General features: G+C 39.6%; 1 protein-coding gene across 3 annotated transcripts in view; it reads right to left on the bottom strand.

Annotated features, from left to right (window-relative positions):
* sp3b (Sp3b transcription factor) overlaps positions 1-23,944 on the bottom strand; it is a 64,168-nt gene extending 40,224 nt beyond the window's left edge. The window contains exons 1-4 of one of the 3 annotated variants that reach the window (XM_043693600.2): positions 23,727-23,944; positions 23,407-23,501; positions 23,131-23,235; positions 8,934-10,401 (exon numbers count right to left, since the gene is read on the bottom strand). In XM_043693600.2, the coding sequence (XP_043549535.1) occupies positions 8,934-10,401; positions 23,131-23,235; positions 23,407-23,501; positions 23,727-23,733 (1,675 nt within the window). In that variant the 5' untranslated portion in view covers positions 23,734-23,944. The remainder of the gene's footprint in view (positions 1-8,933; positions 10,402-23,130; positions 23,236-23,406; positions 23,502-23,726) is intronic. The other 2 variants (XM_043693601.2, XM_043693602.2) reach the window with 2 other exon arrangements.
* Between the last annotated feature and the right edge of the window lie 1,985 nt (positions 23,945-25,929).

Genomic DNA, 25,929 nt, shown 5'->3' with positions numbered 1-25,929 from the left:
TAGTATTTGAAAAACGGTATTAACAAAAAAATGAAGCCACCTCAAATAGCAGCAATGAGGAATGAGAAATAGTCCATCAGGTGGTAGATTAGTCGGAGTATCAAAAACATTCAAGTGGTTCACAAAATTGCAATGGTGGGTCACTTGGTTATTCGGAAAATAGCACCTAAAATAAAGTACTTTTTATTAGCGAGGATTACAAAAATGTGGTCAAGTTTTACCAGATATACCATACATGCTAGGTGGTGGGGAAACCAGATCTATCGATTAATCATGTACCTTTAAATCTATGGAGTGCTTTCAAAAACGTTCAGTAAGGCCTTCACGCAGATGATTTAGGACCACTAACTAAAACTAGGAGTGGAAATCAGTATCTTGACAAATATGGACATGTTGTCAAGATTTTCCTAAGCAGTGCATTTGGGGAAAATTACTGCAAAAAAGTGATTACAATTTTTAGACAAGACATGAAGTAGCCAAGGAAACAAAATTTGAACTTTGATCCAATTGCACAGCAGAAACATTAAAATAATAAATAGCTCGGGAAAAGATAATATACATCTTCAGCTTATCCTCCACAAACTCGAAGAGCATTGAAAAGATGGCAAACCTTAAAGACCACAATTGAGTTTACTATCAGCATAGTCCAAATGATTGCGATAAAGAAATTCCCTTGTCACTGCTTGCCATTCAAGATGTTCCAAATGACCAAACAATTCAGTTCTTTTGAAGTGACAAAGACAAGACAGGAGGATTGCTTTTGGTTAAAAGAGAACTTAATAAGCCAAAGCTCAAGATACTACAGTTTCAACTATGTTTCAAGCTTTAGAGATACAAACAAAGCATGCAAGTTGGCTAAATAGCATTTGAAAACTGTTTAACAAAAAAAAAAACTTGAGTAGATAATAAGGCCAAGCTCAGAACTGTGTTGCCGGAGACATGGTTTTGGGATTTTTTACTTGTGTCTTGGAAACCATTAAACGCAAGGTTCACTGGACCATGACAAAAAGAAATTAAATGATACGGATTATGTACATAGTACTCTAGCAAAGAAAAATATAGCAATTATTCATGTCAATATGTTAAAGACATTAAGACGAGGTGGTGAATCATGATTTAAAAGGGTATATTTATGGTAGTAAAAGATATAGGGAGTGCAAATAAAATCAAGAACAACTGGAGAACAAATCAAACATTCAAAAGCTGACCTGCCAGTAATCAGAATACAGGGGTACTTAAAAAACATTAGAGGGAGGTATTATGCTATTTTCCAGAAAGCTATAAAAACTGTCTTATAAAGGCTATTAACAAGGCTATAATCTATTGTGCCAATAAGTCATAAAAAATATTTGGCTAACACAATACTCATGTAGATAATGTGTTAGATGTAAAATAACATCCTTACAGTCTCAATCAAGAGAAGTCTTCTTGAGGGGGAAGAAAGTTAACAAACAATGACAATGAATCAAGGCACAGTACCTAGAGCTAACCTATTGTGATAACCTAATTGAACTGCACATCAAAAATGACGAAGGGATATTGGCACATCCTACTGACAACAATAAATGGACTAATTCAACGTAGTCATGAATTTGGAATGAAACATACACCAGGAATTTTCCAATGGTTAACCAAAGTCATTGAAGAATTATGGAATTGCACTGTTTACATTGACAATTTAGTGGTGTTGAGTAAAACCCAGAAAAAGCATTTAGTCCACTTGTACAAACTGCTTGATTTCAGGTACAAAAAGCTAAATTTTGCCCCAAATCTAGCTAAAAGCCAATTTGCCAAACAAAAGTGACATACTTGGACCAGCATTGGTCAAGTTCAAACTGCAGAAATAGATGCAACAATTAGGAAAATTTTGGATTTTCTTTGCCCAACAAAAAGCTTAAAGGTTATGCAATATATTGGCATGAGTGGATAATATAGGACATTTCCTCTGAACAATTTAAGAGCAAATAAGAGGCATATGAAAGTTGTCCAAAGTAGGCTGAGAAAGTAGACATGGCCAACAGACAGAGAAACATCAGTTAATGAGCAGCCAGACATTCAATCAGATATTTCATAACATTTCACAAAAATTTATCCCAGTCAAAAAGAACATGACAAGGATAAACCATTTAAAATAAGATTATCAAGGAGTGATTATACATTTTGGCAGGAACACTACAACATCTGAATATTATTTAAATGAAGAATTTCCATAAAATATTGCAGCATAGTGGCAGTGGGGAGGGGGGGTCCACAGGCATGAGTCACAAAAAAAAAACTACCATGAAGTTCTGCAAATGGACAATTGGTCTTTAATTCAAAGGGAATGAAATGTTAAATATAGGTAATCTTGATAAAACTACACAAGACACGAGTAATACCACATCTAGAATATTGTGAACACTTTTGGTACCTTATCCAAGGAAAGAGTCCAGAAAAAGTTCACCTAGTTGATTCCAGATTTTGTATAAACGAGAGCAAACCTTATCAAAAAATAATTCTTAGGAAACCCGATTCTTAAGCTAAGCGTGGAAAAATTGTTTCCCATTGTAGGAGAATCCAGGATCAGAGGGTATAATTTTCAGAATAAGGGATCAGCCATTTAAAGACAAATGAGGGTAGTGAATCTGTGGAAATCTTCACTACGGAGGGCAGTTGAGGATGGTTCATTGAATGCACTTGAGACAGAGATAAATTTTTAGTTAGTAAGGGAATTAAGGGTTATGGGATAAGTCAGGAAAGTGAGTTGAAGATTATCAGGTCAGCGATCTCATTGAATGGCAAAGCAGACTAGATGGGCTCAATATAAAACATAGGTGTAGAAGTGGGTCAGTCAAAAACTAAGACATTTGAACTTCAAAATTAATGGAAGGCCACGGAATTCGGATTTTATTCAGGAGTGAGCAAAATGACTTAAATAAAAAGTGAGAAAATTGATTATGAAAGTAAATTGACAAGAAATAAAGCTTCTACAGATATAAACAAAAAGAGTAGCTAAGTTGAATTTAGGACCATTGAAGGATGTGATTGTGGGACGGTTACATGGAACATACTAACGGAAAACAATTTGAATCAAGACTTTAAAATTGGTCTTCACAGTAGAGGACACTGTAAACATCCCAAAGATATCAAATAAGCAAGGTGCTAATGGAAAGAAAGGTAACAGTCTATAATGACAGGCAGAGTATTAGAAAAACTATTGGGACTGGTTGAACATTTCACAGGATTCCAGAAAGGTTCCACCAGATTGTAAAATCACTAACAGGATGCCTCTGATCAAGATGGAAGTGAAAAAAAAGAGTAATTTTCCAAGTGACAGCCAGTAACTAATGGGGGTATTGCATGAATCAGTGCTTGGAGCCCAGATATCCACAAAGCTGAGTGGGAAGGTGAGCTGTGAGGAGGAATCAGATGTTTCAGTTTAATTGGATAAGTTGAGTGAGTAGGCAAATACATAACAGATGAAAAATAATGTGGATAAACAAGAGACTATCCACTTGGGAGCAAAAATAGGAAGACAGATTATCTGAACAGCGACAGATTCGGAACGAGGGAGGTGCCATGAGAACCGGGTGTCAGTGTACAGCAGTCACAAAATAAGCATGAGGGTGCAGCAGATGCTGAAGATGGCAAATAGTAGTTTGACCTTCATATGGAGAAGATTTGAGGATAGGAGCAAGCCTGTCTTGATGTAATTCTATGGGTACTTGGTGTGATCACACTGGAGTAGTGCACGTACTTTTGATCTCCTTATTTGAGAGAGGATCTTAGTTTTAGTCTCTCTATGGAGGGTGCAAAAGAGATTTACCAGGACAATTCCTGGGATTAAAACCTTACAAGACTAGTCAGGGTAAACGCAAAAAGGATGTTCCTGATGACAAATCCTGAACTAAGGATAACAATTTAAGGATATGTGGCTGAGGACGGAGAATGAAAAGAAACTTCGTCACAGAGTGTAGTGAGCCTCTGGAATTCTCTGCCACAAAATGGTTGAGACCAAAAATTCGAATCTTTTCAAGGAGTTAGATATAGTTCTTCGGAGTAAAAGGAAGGAAAGGGGTTTGGGGAGAATACAGGAACAGGGTTACTGAGGTGAGTTACCAGCTACGTTCATACCAAATGGAAGAGCAAGCTTGAAGGGCTGAATGGTCTACTCCTGCTCATATTCAGCCCATTGTGCCTTTTTTTTGGGGGGGGGTGGCTGGACCTGAAGGGCCAAATGGCCTGCTTCCACACTAAGGATTCTGATTGTGTGTGTCTGTTAGACAACCAGGACATCAAGAATAACTGAACAACCTAGCATTGCCCTGACAAATCCAAAGAGGAAAAACAAGCCATTGAGCCCATGTATCCAAGCCAGCATATTTTTAAAAAATCTCCTCCCAACTGAATTCATCTAACCCCCATAACTTTCTATTTCTTTCACCCATGTGTTTATCCAGCTTCCATGTACATATAACTTGCTCTTCACTTCAAATTACTTGTGATAGTAAGATCCACATCACTGTCTGGATAAAAATTCTTCTGAATTCCTTGTAAATTCACAGAACAATTATAGCACAGAAGCTGGCCACCTGGTGCATCAGGTCTACGCCAGCTTTCTGAAGGAGGAATTCTCCCAGTGCTATTTCCACCTTCTCCCCTCCAATTTTCTTTCCACAGGTCTGATATCTTTCAATTTTAGATAAGAATGATCCCCTGTTGGGTGCCTTGATTGAACCTGCCTCCAAGACACATACTCATCGAGTGCATTACAGTTCCTATGCTAGGGCTCACAGTGTTGTGGGCGTGCAGGTGGACAGGACACCAAGTGGGGTTCACAAGTTGAAATTTTGCAAATTTTGAACACCCCACCATTCTCTCTCCTAGGTCTTCATGCCTTACGTTTGATAATTTCAAACTCCAAAAAGTTTTGGAAATGCTGCCCTAACGAAGTGCTTGCATGAGTACTCTTCCACCACATTTCCATTGCTTCTTTTAACTGCTTCAAATCTGTGCTATTTGGTATTCGATCTAGATTAGATTAGATCCCTTACCCTTGGCCCAACCAGTCCACACCGGCCCTCCAAAGAGTAACCCACCCAGACCCATTTCCTTCTGACTAAGGTATCTAACACTATGGGCAATTCACCTGACCTGCACATCTTTGGACTGTGGGAGGAAACCCAGTACCCGAAGGAAACCCACGCAGGCACAGAGAATGTGCAAACTCCACACAGTTGCCAGAAGCTGGAATCGAACCTGGGTCCCTGGTGCTGTTAGGCAGCAGTGCTAACACTGAGCCACTGTGCCACTCCTGTGAACAGGATTTATGAATGACTAGTCTGCATTTACTACAGGATTAGGATTATTTCAGGATTAGTTCAAAAGGGTATCATGGTCAGCGCAGATATGGCAGGTTGTTCCTGTGCTGGATTGTTCTATGTTTTATTTTGCAATGAGACACTAAGCAGGAAACTACAAGTTAGCCTAACCTGTTCTGGGAAAATGCTACAGTAAATTGAGGAAATAGTACTGTATTTAGAAAAGCATAATACAATCAAACAGAGTCAATGTGGTCTTGAAAGAGAACTCATGTTTGACAAATTTGTTCAAGTTCTTAAAGGGAAAATCAGTAGATGTTATACATTTGGATTTCCAGAAGTCATTCAATAAAGTGCCATATAAAAGTATATTGCAGAAGATAACACTTCTGCAATATTGGTACTGGGGCCAATATACTGGCAAGGTTTGAGAATTGGTTAACATGGAGAAGATGGAGAGTCAAGACTAACTGGCCTTTTTCAGGTGAAAACATTTAACTAAAGGAGCGCCAGCAGGATCAGACAGGCCCCTAATTATTTACCATCTATATTAATGACTTGCAGAGGACAGAGTGGAATGCGTCCAAGTTTGCACACAATACAAAAATAGATGAGAAAAGAAGTTGAAATGAGGACATAATTTGCAAGAGGATATAAGCAGGTTGTGTGAACATGCAAAAAACTGAGTTTATGTTGGAAAGTAAAGGTCATTCACTCTAGTAGAAAGAATCAAAAGGTTGAGTATTATTTACTTGGAGACTTCAAAAAGTGCAGCCCAGAGGAATCTAGATGACCTTGTGCATGAATCTCAGTTAACAAGCAGGTGCAAGTTTAAAAATAAAGCAGCAAATGGAATTTTGGCCTTTACTGGAGCTTAAGAATAAGGTAGCCTTTTTGCAACTGCTCAAGGTGTTCATGAGGTTGCACCTGCAGTCTGAGACTGCACCAAGATCTTTTAAATTTGTGCTACATCTACATTGCTTGGTTTGCATAACAAATTCATGTTGCGTAAAATCAGTGTGAATCGGCTTCAATGACTCACCACCACAGTATCCATCTAAAAAATCAAATATATGAGATACTAAGCCAGGTTTCCTTCTGAAAACTGACATATCTGATTATGATCTCAGTTAATGTTAATATAGTAGATTGGCTAGAGAGTTTATATAGTTCAGTTTAGACTGAGGTTTTAGCCAGTAGGACAGGGTAGATTAGATTAGATTAGATTACATTACAGTGTGGAAACAGGCCCTTTGGCCCAACAAGTCCACACCGATCCGCCGAAGCGAAACCCACCCATACCCCTACATTTACCCCTTACCTAACACTACGGGCAATTTAGCATGGCCAATTCACCTTACCTGCACATCTTTGGACTGTGGGAGGAAACCGGAGCACCCGGAGGAAACCCACGCAGACACAGGGAGAACGTGCAAACTCCACACAGTCAGTCGCCTGAGGCGGGAATTGAACCCGGGTCTCTGGCGCTGTGAGGCAGCAGTGTGCCACCATGCCGCCCAATGTCCACATAAAGGATGAAAACAATAAGGATTGTTCTAGGTGCAGACAGACGTCTGAAAATGTGATAAGAAATCATATCCTGGAAAAAAGTATAACCCCAAGAAATGATCTGCAGTAAAATGCAAATGCTAAGGAACTTAAAACATAGAAAAATTAGACATATGGATAGAAACATTTTTCGCGTTTACTTTCTACTACTATCAAAACGGTGGACGAATGTATTTGGATAAAATCGCCAAAATAGCCTCAGTATTTCAACACTGGCATTACATGCTGTCCATACTAACAGGACAGGACCATGTCAGATTAGGCAGATGCAAAGAAAAGTTTAAAAAAAAATTCAAATGGGCAGAATTCTGCCAAAAGCAGAACTTTCCCTACCTTGCATCAGGAAGACGAGTGAATTGCAAAGTTTGGGAGTGTCAAAGTCAAAGTCATAGAAGGGGTTTCAGCAGTGAAGGTACTGTAGTAGCAATGAAATCAATATTGTTGTGACAAAATGCAATCAAAAGCATATGGGGTCTTGCACAAAGTTATAATGCAGACTGTGCTTTTGTACTCCAAAACCTTGTTGCCTTTTCTATAGCTTTATCTAACACAATTTTACATTCAAACATGTATCAGTTCAAGCTTAGATGTTCTTCAGGTCTCACTGCATATGGGCACAAACTACGTCATTAGGAAGTATTGCAAGGGGCTGGACATTGTCCAGTTGTTTGTGAATATGATGTCTCATTTCACATCCCTCTATCAATACTTTGGAACTGCATCTGTCAAGCAATTGCATGCACCCAGCTCTGTACTGGCCAACTATAAACTCATCCCAATTAAAAATATCATCTTGCTTGATTTCTTTATTGAAAGGACAAATGCATATTTCTCAATCACTGGCACTAATACCTCAGAAAACCTTTTCCTTTATTACTTCCCACTTAATTACCATGCACTTCATGCCCTTTACAAACCAAGCTTCAGGATTTTAAAAAAACTCTCTCAGCTTGGACCTGTTACTTCCAATGTGAAAAAAATGCATCAACTGAATGCTATACAGTTTCACAATCATTTTATGACACAGAAAAAATACTTCAAACCTGATTCAATGCACTTTACACTGTCACACCAAACTTGTTAAAAATCACACAACACCAGGTTATAGTCCAACAGGTTTAATTGGAAGCACACTAGCTTTCGGAGCATCACTCCTTCATCAGGTGATAACGCTTCGAAAGCTAGTGTGCTTCCAATTAAACCTGTTGGACTATAACCTGGTATTGTGAGATTTATAACTTTGTACACCCCAGTCCAACACCGGCATCTCCAAATCATGACACTAAACTTGCATCTCACTCCACCAAAATGTCTTGCAACACCAGAAACTTCGAACTAAAATATTTGGCCATTCTTAAACAGGACAGGTTTAACAAGATCTCTATTCAAATGATTGCGCACACAGGACCAGTTATGAACTGCTGTTGATGTTTCTCGAAACTTTGCTATCAACTAAAGTTACTCAAAACGAACTTCAACCACACTTTTGTACTTCAAAACTGAAGCAACAATGCACAAGTTATATGTAACAGTTGCACATTTAACTGGATTGCCAAGTTTAAAACTATTCTCAGTAGCAAAACAACCATCTGCAACATCTTCAAGTCCTACACCATCCTGATTTTTGACTACATTCACTGTAATTAAGACAAAATCCTGCAATTCTAACAGCACTATTAATGTATCTACACCTCAAAGACAGCAATAGTTCAAGTCATCAGCTCACTATCACCTTCTCAATAGGGAGAGAGATAGACAAAAATGCTGGTATAGCTACTCATGCCCAGGTTCCATGAACTGATACAAGGCAGAAACACAAGGGTCGGGTACCTTGATCTTAGCTGTATTGTGGAAAATACAGACATATCCATAAACGACAGACAAATCATCTCAAGCATGACTGATCGCTCAAGTTTGAAAGAACTATGGCAAGATCTGGGAGGTAAGTTGCACATCTGATATGACAGGGGAAGTCACAGAAATGGAGGTGGAGATAACAGATTCAAACACCAAATTTTTCAAAAACTGATTTAATTATAGATCAAATTAACAGAAAGCACTTACCTGAATTATGTGCGCCTTGTTGCAACTGAATGCTTGAAGAAGTGAATGAATTCACAGTCGCTGTCTGTAATTGTGGGCTACTAACAGTTAGTGGAGCTGGTGCAATTGGTGTCAGTGCCCCACTGGATGCTACTTGGCCCAATGTGACAGTATGTACTGGTGTCAGAGTTATTTGCTGGGTTGGTGCATTTTGAATTTGCACATTTTGCAAGTTCTGGATGTTCTGCACCTGAAAGGTTTGCCAGGTAATTTCTCCAGATGGAGTTAATGTTGGTGCTCGTAATATAAGGGAGCCTGCATTTTGTACTACTTGCAGTTGAACATTCTGCAAAGCTTGCTGAGGAACGGCTTGTGCAGTAATTGGTTGTCCTGCAATAGACTGTATTGCCTGCTGTGGAATACTCTGAACAATCTGTGGCTGGACAGCAAATTGCTGATGTGACTGAAATTGAATTTGATGATCAGCTGTTTGAGAGGTTGAAGCTTGTATGTCTTGTAGCTGTGTTTGATCAACAGTAGCTTGATTTACATGAAGCACATTTGTTGCCTGAATCTGATCAGGGGTTTCAGTAGAATTGCTACTGGAGGTGGTTTGCTGCACATCAATATGGTCATCAGAAACAACCATGTGACTCACTGACGTCGTTGGCACAAATGAAGCTATACTAGTGTTGGCGTCACTAGAAGCTGGGTTCTGCACAGGTCCGGTAATACTTTGCTCATCTGTCCTTGCTGAGGTATCTATATTATTTATAGCTTCTGATGAAACAGGTATAATCATCTGGCTTGACGTAGTAATCGCTGCAGAGTCACTTTGATTCAAGGACTCTGAAGTAGGTGGTGTTCCAAGAGAATCAACATCAACATTTCCAATGGGCACAAAAGCAACATTTCCTGTCAATCCAACAGGAACATTGGTAAGAAGCTGAGCTTGACTAGGATAAGATGTACCACTGTAAGCTACTCCTTGAATTTGCACAGGGACATGAGTATTGCCCTGCTGTATCTGAACTGAAACAGCTGGTGACACAAGGTTTTGGGTAGACAGAATGTTGCCTGACTGAGTCTTACCGGCGATTATTGTTTGGTTGGTACCAGGAATAATTTGAATTTGGCCATTACCATCTTGTTGTAATGCTGTATCTGTGCTAGAAGAAGCCAAGCCTAGTTGTAAGTGCTGCCCATCACCAGGCTGGATTTGTGGAATTACTTGATATTGAACATTAGGCACGACACCAGTTGGAGCTGTGGATGATCCTGGAGCAACAGCAAAGACCTGTTGGTTCTGTAAGCTTTGTAGGACATATTGTCCACTTGTTGGTACAGAAGCAGTGACTGGAGATCCTGGTACCTGTCCAGTAATTTGTACATAATTACCAGCAGTATCTTTTGTTACAACAGTTGGTGTCGAAGTTATTAACTGCCATCCATTTGATGCTGCCAGCTGTGCGGAAGCCAAGTCAAGCGGCTGGAAAAAAAACATGATTTGCATTATCTTAATATAATCCAACATTATATAATGCAATAAAAATACAAATACTATTTTCAAACTGTGAAGAAAGATCTTTTGAGAATTATTAAAATTTGATCACTGTGCATTGACTTAAATGCTTGCTGTTGAAATATAAGAGCCATTTGCTTGTACTAAAACATCATTCTTATTTTGGTTTCCTTCCCGAGTTCATAGTTGTTCTATCCGCCCTTAATCTCTAGCTGCATATAAAACTGCACATATCCAAATTGACAATCATCATCTTCATCTTACTCATGTAGCCTCCCCCTCCCATGTTAGTCACAGAAAAGTTCATCACCAACCACATCATCTCAGATTCTCCTTTTCATGGATTCCCACACAAATGTCATCAACCCTTGTTCAAGGAATGCATGCAACGCTGGGAAACTCAACAAGTGCTGCCAATAATCAAATCCTGCAGAAACAAAGCATCATCAGGTCCTGCTCTTTCAGCCAAAAATGCTCTCTATTTCAGGAGTGGCTTCAGAAAGGTCTATTGCTACGCTCCTCCACATCTCCAAGAAGTTCAAAGAGTTTGCGCAGTATTTTATCTGTCAGTTTAGACCAAAGGTTCAGCTACCTGCAATTTCCCTCCCTTCCTCTACACCATTGGATCAAATATCCTACCCGAATCTGAACTCTTATTTCTCTATCTTGGTTGGCACAGAGGACTGAAGAGGCTGTACTGCACTGTAATGTTCTAGGTTCTCACATGCCCTAAGCTTATCTCCTGCTTCCTCGATCTCATTAAAATCTAGATGACCCAACTTCCAACGCAGTCCTGCTTAGATTGCTTATAGGTATTTACCTCACGGACTACCGTCTCAGAGTAATGTCTTCAATAGGAACTAGGGTAAAGATCAAGTTGTGATTACTGCAGCCAGTAATGTTAGTGAAAATGTAGCCAAAGGCTGGACAGCGGGGAATTTGGAAATGTAGATGCAACAAAAAAAAGGTTTGATTTCCAATACAATCATTCATTCAGGTGGGCTTCTCAAAGGGCCAGCATTTATTGCCCATTCCCAATTGCGCTTGAACAGAATGGTTCACTAGGCCACTTCAGAGGATCAAGTTAATAGCCAACAAAATTGCTGCTGGTATGGACTCACATGGGCCAGATCTTTGCTAAAATAAAAAATGACATTAATGAACTAGATGGTACTTCATGACAAATTTTGTTCATGGTCACTAGTACTGAGACTAGCATTATATTCCAGATTTTGAAGATACACGCCCAGAGCATTAGCCTGGGCCTGTGGGCTATCAGTCCATCGCACTTCCACTTCAACACCATCCTGCCATGGTGGTGGCCAGAATTTGGTAGGGAAAACAAATCGACAGTACATCTTAGATACTGAGAAGCTAATTGTTCCAAAAGGAGTTGTTGAGCTTCTTCATAAGTCACTTAAAACTAAGCATGCAGGCACAGGAAGCAATTAAGATGGCAAGTGGCATGTTAGCCTTCAATGCAAGATAAATCAAGTAAAGATGTCTTGTTTCAATTATAGAGAAACTTGGTTAGACAACACCTGGAGCATTATGCTCAGTTTTGGTTGCTTCAGTTTGTGTGTGCTTGCGCCTCAGAAAGCAAACACAAGCAAGCAAATGCATGTGCATCCACGTGCAAGCAAGTTAAGAGAACACGAGAAATAGATGCAGAAAGATTATTTACGTTGGCTGGCTAAGGGGTGGGGAGGTCAATTTGGAGGGCATGAGAACAAGAAAGCACACATTAGAAAACAGGGAATTTAGAACTCAAATTATTAGGAGGGGTAATTGTCGAATTCTCTGCCTGAAAAGGTGGTGAAGGTTTTTGAGTATGCTGGAGTCTGAGATCAATAAGGTTTCTACCAAAGAACCCATTATAGGATATGGGTACATTACATCCCACTGAATGGCAGAGTGGATTTGAAGGATTGAATGGCTTAATATTGATCTCATTTCTTACGTCAGTTATAATCTGTAAGAAGGAGTCAAAGTTGTCATTAAAGCACAGAAGGCAGCCTATTGGGGTAATATTGGCTCTGTGGAGCGACAAGTCAGTTCCACTGCCCTTCTGTCCCCTTACAAGCTTACTTCTCATGTGTCTTATTAACTTCATCTGCTTCCACCACCCTTGCAGGCAGTGGATTCCAAGCATTACCTCTTATGTAAAGAGAGGCTCTTCCTCACAATCTCAGGGACTCAATTTAAAAACCCTAATTTGACTTGGAGGAGGGAGTCAAGCAATCACAAGGTGAGAAAGTAAGTTGTGAAAAGGACACCAAAGGACAATAAAGGATAACTGACCAGTGACCATTTCTGAACTCAAATCCTCTTTCAAAGGCAGCCAACATTTGCTTTCCTGACTGCTTGCTACACCTATCCACTTTCAATGATTGATGTACATCTACATTTCTCTAGCAATACGCTTTTCCCCCCCGATACTGATTTCTTTAACTCCTCTCCCTCACTAAATCCTTGGTTCAATAACACTTAAGAGGTAACTTGTGCTCGTGAAGGAAGAACTAAAGCATGCATTCAATTTACCTTCCATTTTTTATTTCCCATAACTTAAGAGATGTACAGCATGGAAACGGATTCTCCGGTCCAACTGATCCATGTTGATTGGACATGCTAAATTAATCTGGTCCCATTCACTAGCATATGGTCCATATCCCCCTAAACCCTTCCTTTCATATACCCATCCAAGTGCCTTTTAAATGCTGTAGTTGTACCAGCCTCCAGCACCTCCTTTGGCAGTTCATTCCATACAAGCAACATTCTTTTGTGAGAAAAAGTTGCCCCTTGGCTCCTTTTTAAATGTTTCCTCTCTCACCTTAAATCCATGCCCTCTAACTTTGGACTCCCTTACCAGAGGTGAAAAAAAGACCAAGATTATGCACACTGTGCATGTCCCTCATGATTTTATAAAACCTCCCCTCAGCCTCTTGACACTACAGGGAAAATAGCTCCAACCTATTCAGTCTCTTCCTATACCTCCAACCCTGGCAACATCCTTGTAAATCTGTTCTGAATCTTTTCAAATTTCATAACACCTTTCCTATACCTCGTGATTTCTTGATGCGAGGGACCTAAATTTGTTTACACCTATACCTTTTTCTCTTCACACATTCATAAGCAAAGTTTTATGGTCAGTTTTAATGCTCCCTGCAATTTTATTCATATACTCAAACTATTTGTCCACTTCTGACGAATTCTAAACTGGTCCCAATCCTCATGTTTGCTGCTTTTTCTCAATTTTATACTCAGATCAACAAGGAGACATACTATCCATAATTTACTATGGAAACCATGGTTGAGCCACCTTTCTTGTTTTATCTTTTTGCCAGAAAGAACAAATTGTTGTAACTCTCACACTTGTTCTTCAGTCACTGCCTATCTGCAGATAACACTTTTCGCAAGGTTTCCCCAATCCTTACCAATTCACACTAGAGACCCTTGCAGATCCCATTATGTAGCTTCAATGTGGGGGAAATAAGAAATTACCCATTATGATAAAATAAAATGATACTTTTCTATTCCTAAGTGTAAAGAATTAGAAAATGTTGGTATTTGGGAATTCTGGTTATCCTTCTGAAGTCAACATTCAGGTACAAACATTTAGCTACAAGTAGACTCAAGTATAATATCCAAATTATTAAAAGGTAGAGTTCTGATGATGCCATACTTGCAGAACTACATAATTTTGGACTCTTTACCCAAGATAGACAGCATGTGTCTTCTTTTTTGGAGGTGGGGGCAAGTATCACCAGATTGCACTATGTAAAACAACCTACTTATTCAACACGTGGAGTCTCTTTATTCTCTACCATTTAAAAACTGAAAAGGTATTTGTGCTACAAGTCAAATTTCCAAAGAAATTTATACAGGTTAGATGTTGATAGGTCCTTTGCCCTCGGAATTGTTTCTGACTGTAGAAGTGTCAGCATAAGGGGCTGGTCATTTGGGACTGAAAACAAGAAGAAACAATTACTCAAGGATATATGAATCTTCAGAATTCTCTATTCCATAAAGGTTGCAATGCACAGTCCTTTGAGCATGTTCAAAGCCAAGATTGATAGATTTTTGTGACACAAAAGGAATCATGGAATGAGGCGAGCGAAGCAAAGTTTGTGGAAAATTGAACACCACAGCAGAATAAGGGACGGCATAATCAAAACAGTATATGCAAGCTATTATCCAGTAATATATTACATTTCTCACTTTTGCAATTCTCCATCCATCATCTTTAAGCAGTAAATTTACACACAAAATGCTTCTTAAACAATACCAGACAAATGGGTTAACAATGGGAGAAATGATAATATTTGAATGTCGAAAACGGGCTTGCAAACTGGAAAAAAGGAAGGATAATAACATCCAACAATAGGTTTGGATTCCAATAGTTGTAGATCAGCCGATAACAGTCAATGCCATCAAAAGACTATCAAATCCTGCTCTCCTAATAATTCCAATCTGTATCCAATGAACTTCTCCCACACTCAGAAACCCCTTCCCAATCACTCCCAGTCACAGAATCCCTCTGCCAACTCTCCCAGTTTCACAAAGAATATGTACCAAAGCTCCTACATGCCAAAGCACTGAGCTCATTCTACAAAATATCAGATCATAGTTCCTTTCCTAATGCTGATTAGCACTCTATCCTTAACACCTCAAATTCAATTGGCAACTGCCATAGAAGAATTTCTCAGTTAGCGAAGCAATTAAGTTATGAATTTTTAAGTGATTGTAAATTATCATGCTCAATGAATAGTGCCATGTGAGATCTAAACTGTGCCATTATACTTATCTCAACAGTCATTTTTACGTTCCATGGAAATCTTGCCTTCCAGCAGCTTATTATATATAGAAAACTTTCTATCCCTTAACATTTAGTAGCACTGCTACTCAGGTTTTGTCTCAAGAAATCAATTTGTCTTAGTGAACCGCATTTAACTTAAAATGTTTTGTTGTTGTTCAACACTGACGCCAACTTATTCCAATAGGAAGTTACTACTTTATGCTTCATTACATTCCTAGAGTTTGATTCCCAACACGACAAGCCATTTCTACACTTCTAGTTTAAAAAGCTACACAATGTGAAGCTTTTTAAACTAGAAGTGTAAAAAGTTTCACATTGTGTGAACTGTGCATTCTGATGCCTGCTTCCACCCAACTCTGGCCCTATCATCATCTCGATCCTTCAATTAACTTGAAAAATATCCAAAAATTGCATTATGATGCATTGAAGTCAGAAACTTACTGTGTTGGCTATAATGTATCCTGAGCAGCTTGATCAATCTCTTCTTACCCTAAATATTATTCCATCCATCAATCTTTTGCCTTTAAACATTTCAGCATTTTCTACTTAGAAGCTAGTCTTCAATTAATTTTAAAAAACCAGTAATTTTAGCATATATCATCAGCATATATGCTTCTGATGTTAGCCACATTACTCTATACATATGTAGGAGATTTTGCTTTTAAAAAGGCCACATACAAAAGAATGAATGCTCAGAAGGGGTTTCTGGCTTGCATTTTAAAAATACAGAAATTCAATATTTAACAGATACATCAACTGGGATCCTGGTACAGCAAACATTTGGTAAGAGAACTGAATGGAAAGTTAAAATAAGAAAATTTTGTGGAAGCAGAGCACTGAAATATAAAGGAAAGGTATAGAAACAGGAATGAGAAGATGTAGCAGTGGAATAATACTGGGATCATAGAGTCAAAATCATAAAGCACAGAAATAAACTCTTGGTTCAACCAGTCTACGCTGACCATAATCCCAAACTAAACTAGTCACACCTACCTGCACTTGACCTATATCCGTCCAAAGATTTCATGTATTTTTCCTAAATGTCTTTCAATCATTCTAACTGTACTCACATCTGGATGTCGGTTTGCTCGCTGTGCTGGAAGGTTCATTTCCAGACGTTTCGTCACCCTACTAGGAAAACCTTCAGTGGGCCTCTGGGTGAAGCTGTTACACTGAAGATGTTACCTAGTAGGGTGTTGAAACGTCTGGAAATGAACCTTCCAGCTCAGCGAACAAACCTACATCCAGAATCTCAACCTGAACTACAAATCTTCTCAAAACTCGCTGTATCACATACGCTACCTTAAGGTTCATTCATCACTCTTGTCCATATCTTTTTAAAATCTCTCATTTCACTGTAAAAAATATGCCCCCTAATCTTTAAATCCCTCCCCCTAAGGAAAATACACCTGCCATTCACTTTATCAACACTCTTCATGAATTTATAAACCTATAAACGTCACCTCTCAACCTATGCTCCAGTGAAAAGTCTCAGCCTATCCAGCCTCTTCTCATGACTCAAACCCTCCAGTCCCAGCAACATACTGGTAAATCTGTTCTGAACCATCTCCAGCTTTATAAAATCCGTCCTATACAAGGACAACCGGATCTGCGCATATTATTCCAGAAGAGGCCCCATCAACGTCCTGTACAGCCTAAAAGTAACATTCCAACTCCTATACTCAAAGGTCTGAGCAATGAAGGTCAGCATGTTAAACATCTTAACCACCTAACCTATAGGTGATGCAAACTTCAAAGAATTATGTATCTGAACCCCTAGGTGTCTCTGCTGTACAACACTACTTAAGACCCTACACTTCAGCCCATTGACCCAAGTGACCAAGATCTCTCTGTAATCTTAGATAATCTTCTTCACTATCCACTATGTCACAAATTTTGACGTCATCCGCAAACTTACTAAACACCTTAAATAATTTGGAGGAAAATATACATGTAAGTGACAAATAATGGACTCTGTCCCAATCCCTGTGGAAAACTACTGGTCACAAGCCTCCAGTCCAAAATACAACCCACCACCATCTCCTGCATTAAGCCAATTTTGTATGCAATTGGCAAGCTGAGCCTGAATCCCATGTGACCAAACTTTACTGATTAGTCTACCATGCAGAATGTTGACAAAGGCTTTAGTAAAGTTCAAACAAACAATTTATACTGCTTTGCCCTTAATCTTTTTGGTTACTTTATCAAAAATCTCAAGTTTGTGACATAATTTCCCACACACAACCACTGACTATGCCTAATCATTCCTTGCCTCTCCAAATGCATTCAAACCCCTTCTCTCAATCATTTACAACAACTTGCCCACCAGCGAAGTCAGACTCACGAGTCTATAGTTCCCAGGCTTCTCCTTACATTCTCTCAAATACAAAGGCACAACATTAGCCACTCTGCAGTCACCTGGCACCTTACCCATAGTTTTAGGGATGATAGTCCTGCAACTCCTCCCCAACTTCCCACAATATCCTGGGGCACACTAGATCAGGTCCTGGAGATTTAACCAACTTTATATTTTCTAAGACCTCCAGCGCTTACTCGTCTGTAATCTCAACTGTTTTGAAAACATCAATATTTATTTTCAACTTCTCGAGCTTCTATTTCTTTCTCCACAGCAAAAACTGAAGAGAAACATTCATTTAATAGCTTTCCATCTCCTGAGGCTTAAAACAAGGACAACAACTTTGATCTAAGGGGTCCCACTCTAGGTGCTCTCTTGCTGTTAGTGCACTCATAGAATCTCAGCCTTACTGGCCAAGCTGTTGAAGAATCAATTGAACCCAGATGTCTATATCTAGTATGATTCGCTTTTATCCTTGACTAGAACCATTGTCTCTACTTAAATTAGCAAAATAATATAGTGTAGGACAGGGGCTTGGAGTGGGATCTTCCAAAGGTCACTCAATCAACTCAAAGAAAAGAGAAAAACTAGCAAAAACGTTAAAAGTGGGGAGGTCACAGGGTAGGAGGACAAGACCCTAAGAAAACACAAAATAGCAGATAGAGCTTTCAGCATTTTAGAGAAATAATCAAAACTGAAGGTTTCCCACCTAGTAGACAATTTCCTAACAGTCTTCTTTTTACTCTCTTTAAAGAGCACTTTTTAGCCTGCTACACCATCTTTCATGCTACCACCTCTTTTCCTGTACTCGTTATCCCTCATTCCCTCCAATCCCACTCAATCCAATATTCTCATTTGTTGCCCTTAATAAAACTGCATGAGACTATGCCACAAATATTGCCAGACTACAGCAGCAGAGAAACAGTATTCATCAATTTAAACTACATTTGCTCCACCAGTCTAAGGGGAACACCCCTCCTTCCACCAAAACATTCTATTGAAAATAGTTCCTCTAAATCAATGTCATAATACACGCTTGTTCAACCATTTTCCTTATATTCTCCTCTCCCACATCCCTTTTTGTCCCTAAATAAATAATAGAAGGGTAGTAAAGATCAAATGGTAATGTTTCAGAAAATCAACTAGAAAAGATGCAACTCAGGAACTGTCCCACTGCACACCATATAGTTAGAACTTTTGTTCCATTACAGGAAATTCCCAAAGTCTATCCTCAGACCTCCCCTTATCAGAGCCTGTTGATTTTTCTCCCTGGTATTATAAGCCACCATATCCTGCTTTAGGTATCAATACACCCACAGATTTCCACTGGGCACTACAAGAGCTTGGCTCAATTGTATGTAAAGAAACAAGCAAGATATTTTTCAGATTTGCAGGAAATAGTTGCCCAGAGAAATGGTCCATAAGCTGTCATAAAAACATCACCTACCATTGGCTATTTCACTGAAGATTTTTGTTGTACTCAATGAATTTCTTAAACTTGGGTTTTGAACAGTAAATCAAGCTATTCTGACTGCTCTATTGCTCATTCTGTCTGGGAGAAAGGGAGGACTGCAGATGCTGGAGATCAGAGTCAAAAAGTGTGGCACTGGAAAAGCACAGCAGGCCAGGCAGCATCTGAGGAGCAGGTGAGTCGACATTTCGGGGATAAGCCCTTCAATCAGATTTCCTTCAGGCCTCTTTTCTGATGAAAGGCTCATGCTCGAAAAGTTGATTCTCCTGCTCCTCGGATGCGGCCTGACTGGCTGTGCTTTTCCAACACTACACTCTTCAATACTGCCCATGAGCCAAAGTTAGAAAATCTTTCAACTACTTTACATGGTCATACATGTGTTACTTATAGTTATGAACTAGTAGTTAAATGCAACTAACATATTTTTGTTAACATCTGCAGTGAATCAGTTTCAATTTGACAAAATTATCAAGCCACTCTTACTTAATGTAATCTATCAAACTTACAGTCTTTAAGTATTTCCTTTCAAGCTTGGTTTTGTGCAAATACAAATGAGGTTGTCTTTCTTGCACCATTTGCATTAGGTAATTCGTCACCTTTTTACTATTTTTAAGCCCAAACGCTCCTTTGCAGAAAATTACTCTATTTTAGCTTGCTTTTTATACGCCAATTGATATTCACTTTTAAGAATACACCTTAGGTAACTAAAAGAAAACTATGCTTAGATTACACCCTTAAAATTTCTGTTTTCTCCCTTTGTGCCTTCCTCAACACCTACCTTCCTGACACCTTCATTAGTTCCTTTCATTGCTAAGTTTCCTTTTCTCACGTGCCCCAGGAAATTTAGCTACATTATAATATTGAATAAACAGCAAGTTACATGCCAATCCCCTACTTTTTAAGTGTAGACTGTTTATGATTCTATTGAGATAAGGCCAAATCTAAGAATCACTTCAAAAGTTTTACATGAAATTCATGACAGAGCACAACACTCTTGGCACAACACTTTATGGAACCCAAAAATCAATTAAAAAAAGCACTGCAAACTTTGCCCTTAATAAGGGCCTATTTTACTTTTGTTAAGTAAGCAATGCCAAATTGACTGCCATTGATTTAAAATTAAGCGTCTTGTCCTGTTTCAAACATACAGATGGTGGACTTCTCCCATCTATAAAAAGCACCACAGTTAATCTCTGCCCCTCCTGTGTTGAAAACTAGCCTCTATGCCTGTTTGGATGCTAGAGACCATAATTTAAGTTCAACATTAGTCAGAGCCAAGAATAGAAGCCATTTTAGCATTAAAAGTATGAATGTCTCACACATTAAATAAATTTCTTCTCTAATTAACATGACATATAAAGAGCAATCCTTCCCCCAGAACACCAACTAATGTGCACAGTCAACAACAGTCTGTATTGCACAAAGTCACTCTGTGTGGGCATAACTTAAATTTCATATATTATAAAATTGACAATACTGTTTATAGTCTAAATAAAAAGTACAAAAATGAGACAGGTGCTCATTACCCCAGTATTACATATTTTAGGACTGCTAACTTGAAGCTGAAATATGAACAGTTACAAACACCCTCTAAATCACCAAAGGTTCATGAATAACTGCTTCCTTATATTTGTGGTCCTTTTCCAGTACCAACCTCTTAAAAAAGACAGCAGATAAACAGTTAAACATCACACCATACAAGATATCTGTGTGGCAAGATAAAATATTTTATTTGAATTTAATTGGAATAAACAAATATAAAACTAATCACAAGCAGATATAGTCACTTCCATTTTAAAAAAAAGACAAGCAAGGATAAGTAACTCCAATTTTATTTTGATGAGACATCAAGAGATACTCTCTTATGTGATATGAATACACAAGGTAAAGTCACCATAGTTGTACTGGACTGTTGGGCTGCTCTGAGATAATTGGTGGTGGTTTAACTGAAGGGTCAAATCTCAGGCAAGGGGGAAGGCAGAGAAGAAAAATCCTTAATGGCAACCTCAGCTGGTATAGGATCGAAACAAGCTGATGACATCACTCTACTTAATAAATCAATCATCTATCCAACTCAGCCAACCGATCTTCCCTTATTGTCAAGGGGAAACAGGATAGAAATGCGGCAGCAGGTTGATGGAAACTCAAGTATTCTTCCCACTGAAGACGTATAGAGGTGGGCTAAATATATTTGCATCACAGTGAAAAGACAATTTGGAATATTTTATTCTTCAGTCAGAGATTTCTTCAAATGTATTTGCTTACTTTTATTCTAGGAATGATCAGAATTTTTGCACTCAAGCTTCACCAAGTATTTTCATCTGACTCAAGCAATATGAATACTGTTATGAAGGCATTCATGTCCATGCCTTTTCCATAACATAGAATATGCCTATTATGTTTCCTCTCGCCAATCAACAGGCACTGTTCTGGAAATAATGAAAAATGATAAAAGCTCCAATTTTAATTTTCTGCATCAGCTTACTTGGTACTCTTGGATCCTTCTATATTACCACTTCAAACTAAGATCATGATTGTTGGGGAAGCTGATGAACATTCCATTCAAAGATAATGTCACCAAGGCTTGCCAGGAATGGGTGCATGAACTATCCAGTGATAATTTTTATTAACTAATTTACAAATACAATACAAGATATTCAAATTTGTCTGATACAGAATCTGATCTCAAAAAAAACAACCCAATGGAGAAAGGTATCCATACTTCCTAAATTCAAAGTACAAAAGAACTGGCATTTTCCTAAGTTAACAATTTTTCTACAATAGTAAATTTGAATTACTAATCTCATTGCTGTTGGAGAAGTTGGTAAGGAAGAAAATGAGGGGAAAATCCAAGTAAACCAGTTTAACAATTTATGGAGGTCAAGCTACAAGTAAGCAGTCAGTAGCAAGAAATATTAACTGAATATAAAAAGCATTGGCAATTTTACTTTACCCTCAACACTAGTGAACAGATTTTTTGGTGTATTTTTCATATCTTGAGAAAGTTGTCATTTGTAAACTAAATAGATGTGTCAAAAGACATCATAGAGATTGGACAAACTATATTACATTCACTAAGTGCAGACAACCACTGCCAAGTTAGGTACGATTACACCATCAGTTGCTTCACAAATCACTTTTCTATGCTAGGTCATGCTACCCTTTTCCCTTAGCAATATAATTAATGTCCTCCAGAAAATTTAGATGATAGCTGCTTTTGAACAAATATTATTGATCAGATTGGCAATCTGGAAAAGATAAAAAAATCTATTGTAGGAAGGAAATTGCTAACAACTTGTACCAATGGAAATTCTCAGATGTCAAATAGTTTCAAGCTTTACTGAGATTTTTGTTCCCAGTATTCACTTTCCATTCTTAAACAGAATAGAATGTAACAATAGCTGAAGAAACAAACAGTGGATAAAACTGTGTGGAATGTATAGTACGATAAAATTAGTTTCTTTTTGCGTAGGTAACGAAAGGTGGCATTCATACAGTTTATCCTTTTAGAAAGTTATCTACCCCCAATTGTTCTTGGACACTAACATTCAGTTACAGAGCAGGGAAAAAAGTCATTACTGGTTTAGAGAATGAATGACCTACCTTTCAAAAGGTGCATAATGAACTCAGCAAAGCAATATTTACTTGGGGTTTAGGAAGCTGCCAGATCATAATTTGGTATTTCTATAATTTAACCTCAATCCTGAAAACATTGACAGAAAGAAGGACGAGGTTGTGTGTTTCCAAAATGCTTTTTAAAAAGTGCGTTTTAATACCACAGAGAATAGTTGCATGAAAACATAGACCACGGCGTATTCAGTCGATGACCATCGGCTGCATCTGCATTTTCTCTCTTAAAATGGCACTTGCGCACCTCGGTATGGAGCCCTGCATTTGCAGAACTTCGCTGCACCGATTAAATTTTGCTCGCTTTCGGTAGAGGGGGATGGTTTGGCTTCGGTGGGGGCGTTTTGTTTTGCGGTGACTTGATTTTTTTTTTAAACCCTTGGGGGAAAAAGAAATGCCTGTTCACAGACTGTCTGATTGACTCACCAGCCCGGTCCCAACTGTTGTGGTAGCTCCAACGGTCTCCGATGGCGGCGACCCGATCTTGCTGCACGTAGCTGCCAGCAATGCAAGCGGTGACGGCTGAATGTTCTACCCACAGGGGGCGGGTTTAGGAGGAAAGTGGGTGTGAATTAGTCCGGGGCTTACACAGGAAGTAACCGTACACATCAAAATTTAAACATGTGAACACACACATTACAGATTCTGTTTATTAGCAAACTGCAAGACAAAAGAAAGCGCGCCAGTTGGGGCCGGCCTTACCTGCGCGCCGGCGGCGTTTCGATGCTGCAGATACTCGCTCTGCTTGTCCACGTCTAGCGCAGCCATTTCCTCTTGCTTCACTGGCTTTTCTGGAGCTGCGAAGGAAGGAGGAAGGAAGGAAGGCGAGCAAAAAAAGGGGGGAGGCGGGGGAAGAGGGAGTGGGGCGAGAGAGAGAGAAAAGGGAAAGAAAATAAAGGAAACGATCATGAGGGTGAAGACCTGTAACCGTGGGCGTTCAGGAAGATGTGATCAGATTGAAGGGGGAGGAGAGAGGGCCTCAGGCTGGGGCCTCGCCGCACCGGCCTTTCTGCAAAACCTACCAGTCATAGCGGCTCCCACCCCGGGCGGTACGGCTCGGCTCACACCACACCGGCTCGGTTTATACGGTTAACATTGTGTGTCCCTCGGACGCCGACGCCAAGCGAGCGTCGCTGGAGTTTTTTTTTTGTTGCTTTGATTGACGGTGCAGGAAGCGGAGGGGAAGGGTGGGGCTTCGAGCCGGGACTGTCCGGGGGTCGGCAGAAAAACCACGACGTTCTCGTACCTGCAACCGAACACCATAGCGGATGTCCCGCCCTCCCACCGTCGCCTCATTGGCCGCCCGCCGTCCCGTCCGGATCACCCAGGCGTTCACTGGGCCAGCGCGCCGTCAATCACGCCACTTCCGACCATGAAGTTTGTGTGATCCTGGTCTGTGTCTCTCCCCTCCCCCTCCATTCAGGGCGGGACGGGGGTTGTGTGTTGGGGGAGGGGAGGTAGGGAATCGATTAGAGTCGGAAGGTTGGTTATGGGGGTTGTATAGAAGCGCTAAAACTGTCCCAAGTAAATAGAAAGGTCGAGGTTAATGCCCTTTTCCTAAACATTGAAACCTGCTCGCTCATTCGATAAGATTATGGCTGATCTGGGTCTGTGGTATTTTTTTAAAACACTACATGAAAAGAGGCCCTTTGGCCCATCGTGTTTACAGCCGCCATCACATATCAGAGATATACAGGTCAGAAACAGAGCGACGTTTCAAGTGCCCACCTAAAGCACCCTCAGGCAGTGAGTTCCTGATGTCCACAACCGTATGGGTGGGGGAAAAAAAACTCTCCTTCCTTACTTTAAGACTGTGCCCCTGGTTCCTGTCTAGCCTTTCTACGCAGTTCATAGGTTTTTATACTTCAATCAAGTCGCCCTCGGCCTTCTCTGTTATAGGGAAACCATCCCAAACCTATCCAGTCTCTCTTTATAGGCTCTGCCAACATCTTCTCTGTGCCTTCTGCCGCACAATCACATCGTTCCTGTAAAATGGCGACCAGAACTGCATGCAGTGCCCCAGCTTGTTGTCTAACATTAAATACATTTAAGTCATAACAAGTCATAACCTTGACGAATAAAGACAAGTATCCCATATGCCTAAGCCATCTCATCTATCTGTCCTGCTGCCTTCAACAATTTACCACCATGTACACTCTGATCACCTGTATTTCCGAGGGTCTTTGATGTGTGCTCACTTGCTTTGTTAGTAATCTGAAAATGAATCACCTCCCAATTTTCAGGATTAAATTCCATTTGATACTGTTCAGCCTATCTGATGTGCCAGTTGTTATCGTCCTGTAGTCTAAAGATTTCCCACACCGCATTTACCACATCAACAATGTTCATGTCATCTGCAAACATAATCGGATACATTAATATCTTGATCATTCATGTCACAACAAACAAGACAGCACTGAACCCTTGGGTACACCACTAGGCACATGCTTCCAATCACAAAAAATACATTCAACCATCACATTCTGCTTACTGACACTAAACTAATTTTGGATCCAATCTGTCAAATTGCCCTAGATTCCATGGGCTCTTAGCATCTTAAACAATTTGCCAGGCAAGACCTTGTTCAAATGTCTTATTGAAGCATTTGGAAACCACACCAACTGCAGTACCCTCATCTACACACCGAGCCACATTGAAAAATTCAAATTTGTCAGTCATGATCTCCTTCTTATAAAGCCATGTTGACTATCCTTGACTCTCCAAGTGAAAATTAATTCTGTCCCTCAATTATTTTCCTTAGGATGGCTGGTAGATTCACTGGTCTATAATTTCCTGGTGTATTCCTAATACCTTTCTTGAATAATGGTACCATGTTAGCTGTCTTCCAAGCCAGAGAGCATTTGAAACCTGCAATCTCTTGCCTGGTCTCCCACAGCATCCTAAAGTGCAACTCATCTGGGCCATGCTAGAAACACCAATACCTCATCTCTCATGATGCTAATTCATTCAAGCATATCACAGACCCTTTGCCTGATTTCAATCCTATAACAATTTTGAATCTAAGGTCTGGTATTTCGCTTCACTATAAGACCATAAGATATAGGAACAAGAGTAGGCCATTCAGCCTGCTGCATCATTCAATAGGATCATGGCTGATCTGACATCCTTCACAATCATTTTTCTGCCCTTTTCCCCTAACCTTGGACTCTCCAACTTATTAAGAATCGGCCTGTCGTAGCCTTAAATATATACAAGGACTGTTCC

Source organism: Chiloscyllium plagiosum, unplaced genomic scaffold (genome assembly GCF_037043375.1).
Source record: "Chiloscyllium plagiosum isolate Xiang-an unplaced genomic scaffold, Cpla_swu_hap1 HiC_scaffold_7, whole genome shotgun sequence".
In the NCBI taxonomy this organism is placed as follows: domain Eukaryota; kingdom Metazoa; phylum Chordata; class Chondrichthyes; order Orectolobiformes; family Hemiscylliidae; genus Chiloscyllium; species Chiloscyllium plagiosum.
Note: the sequence above shows the minus strand (reverse complement) of the source record. Positions and strands in the feature narration are given on the sequence as shown.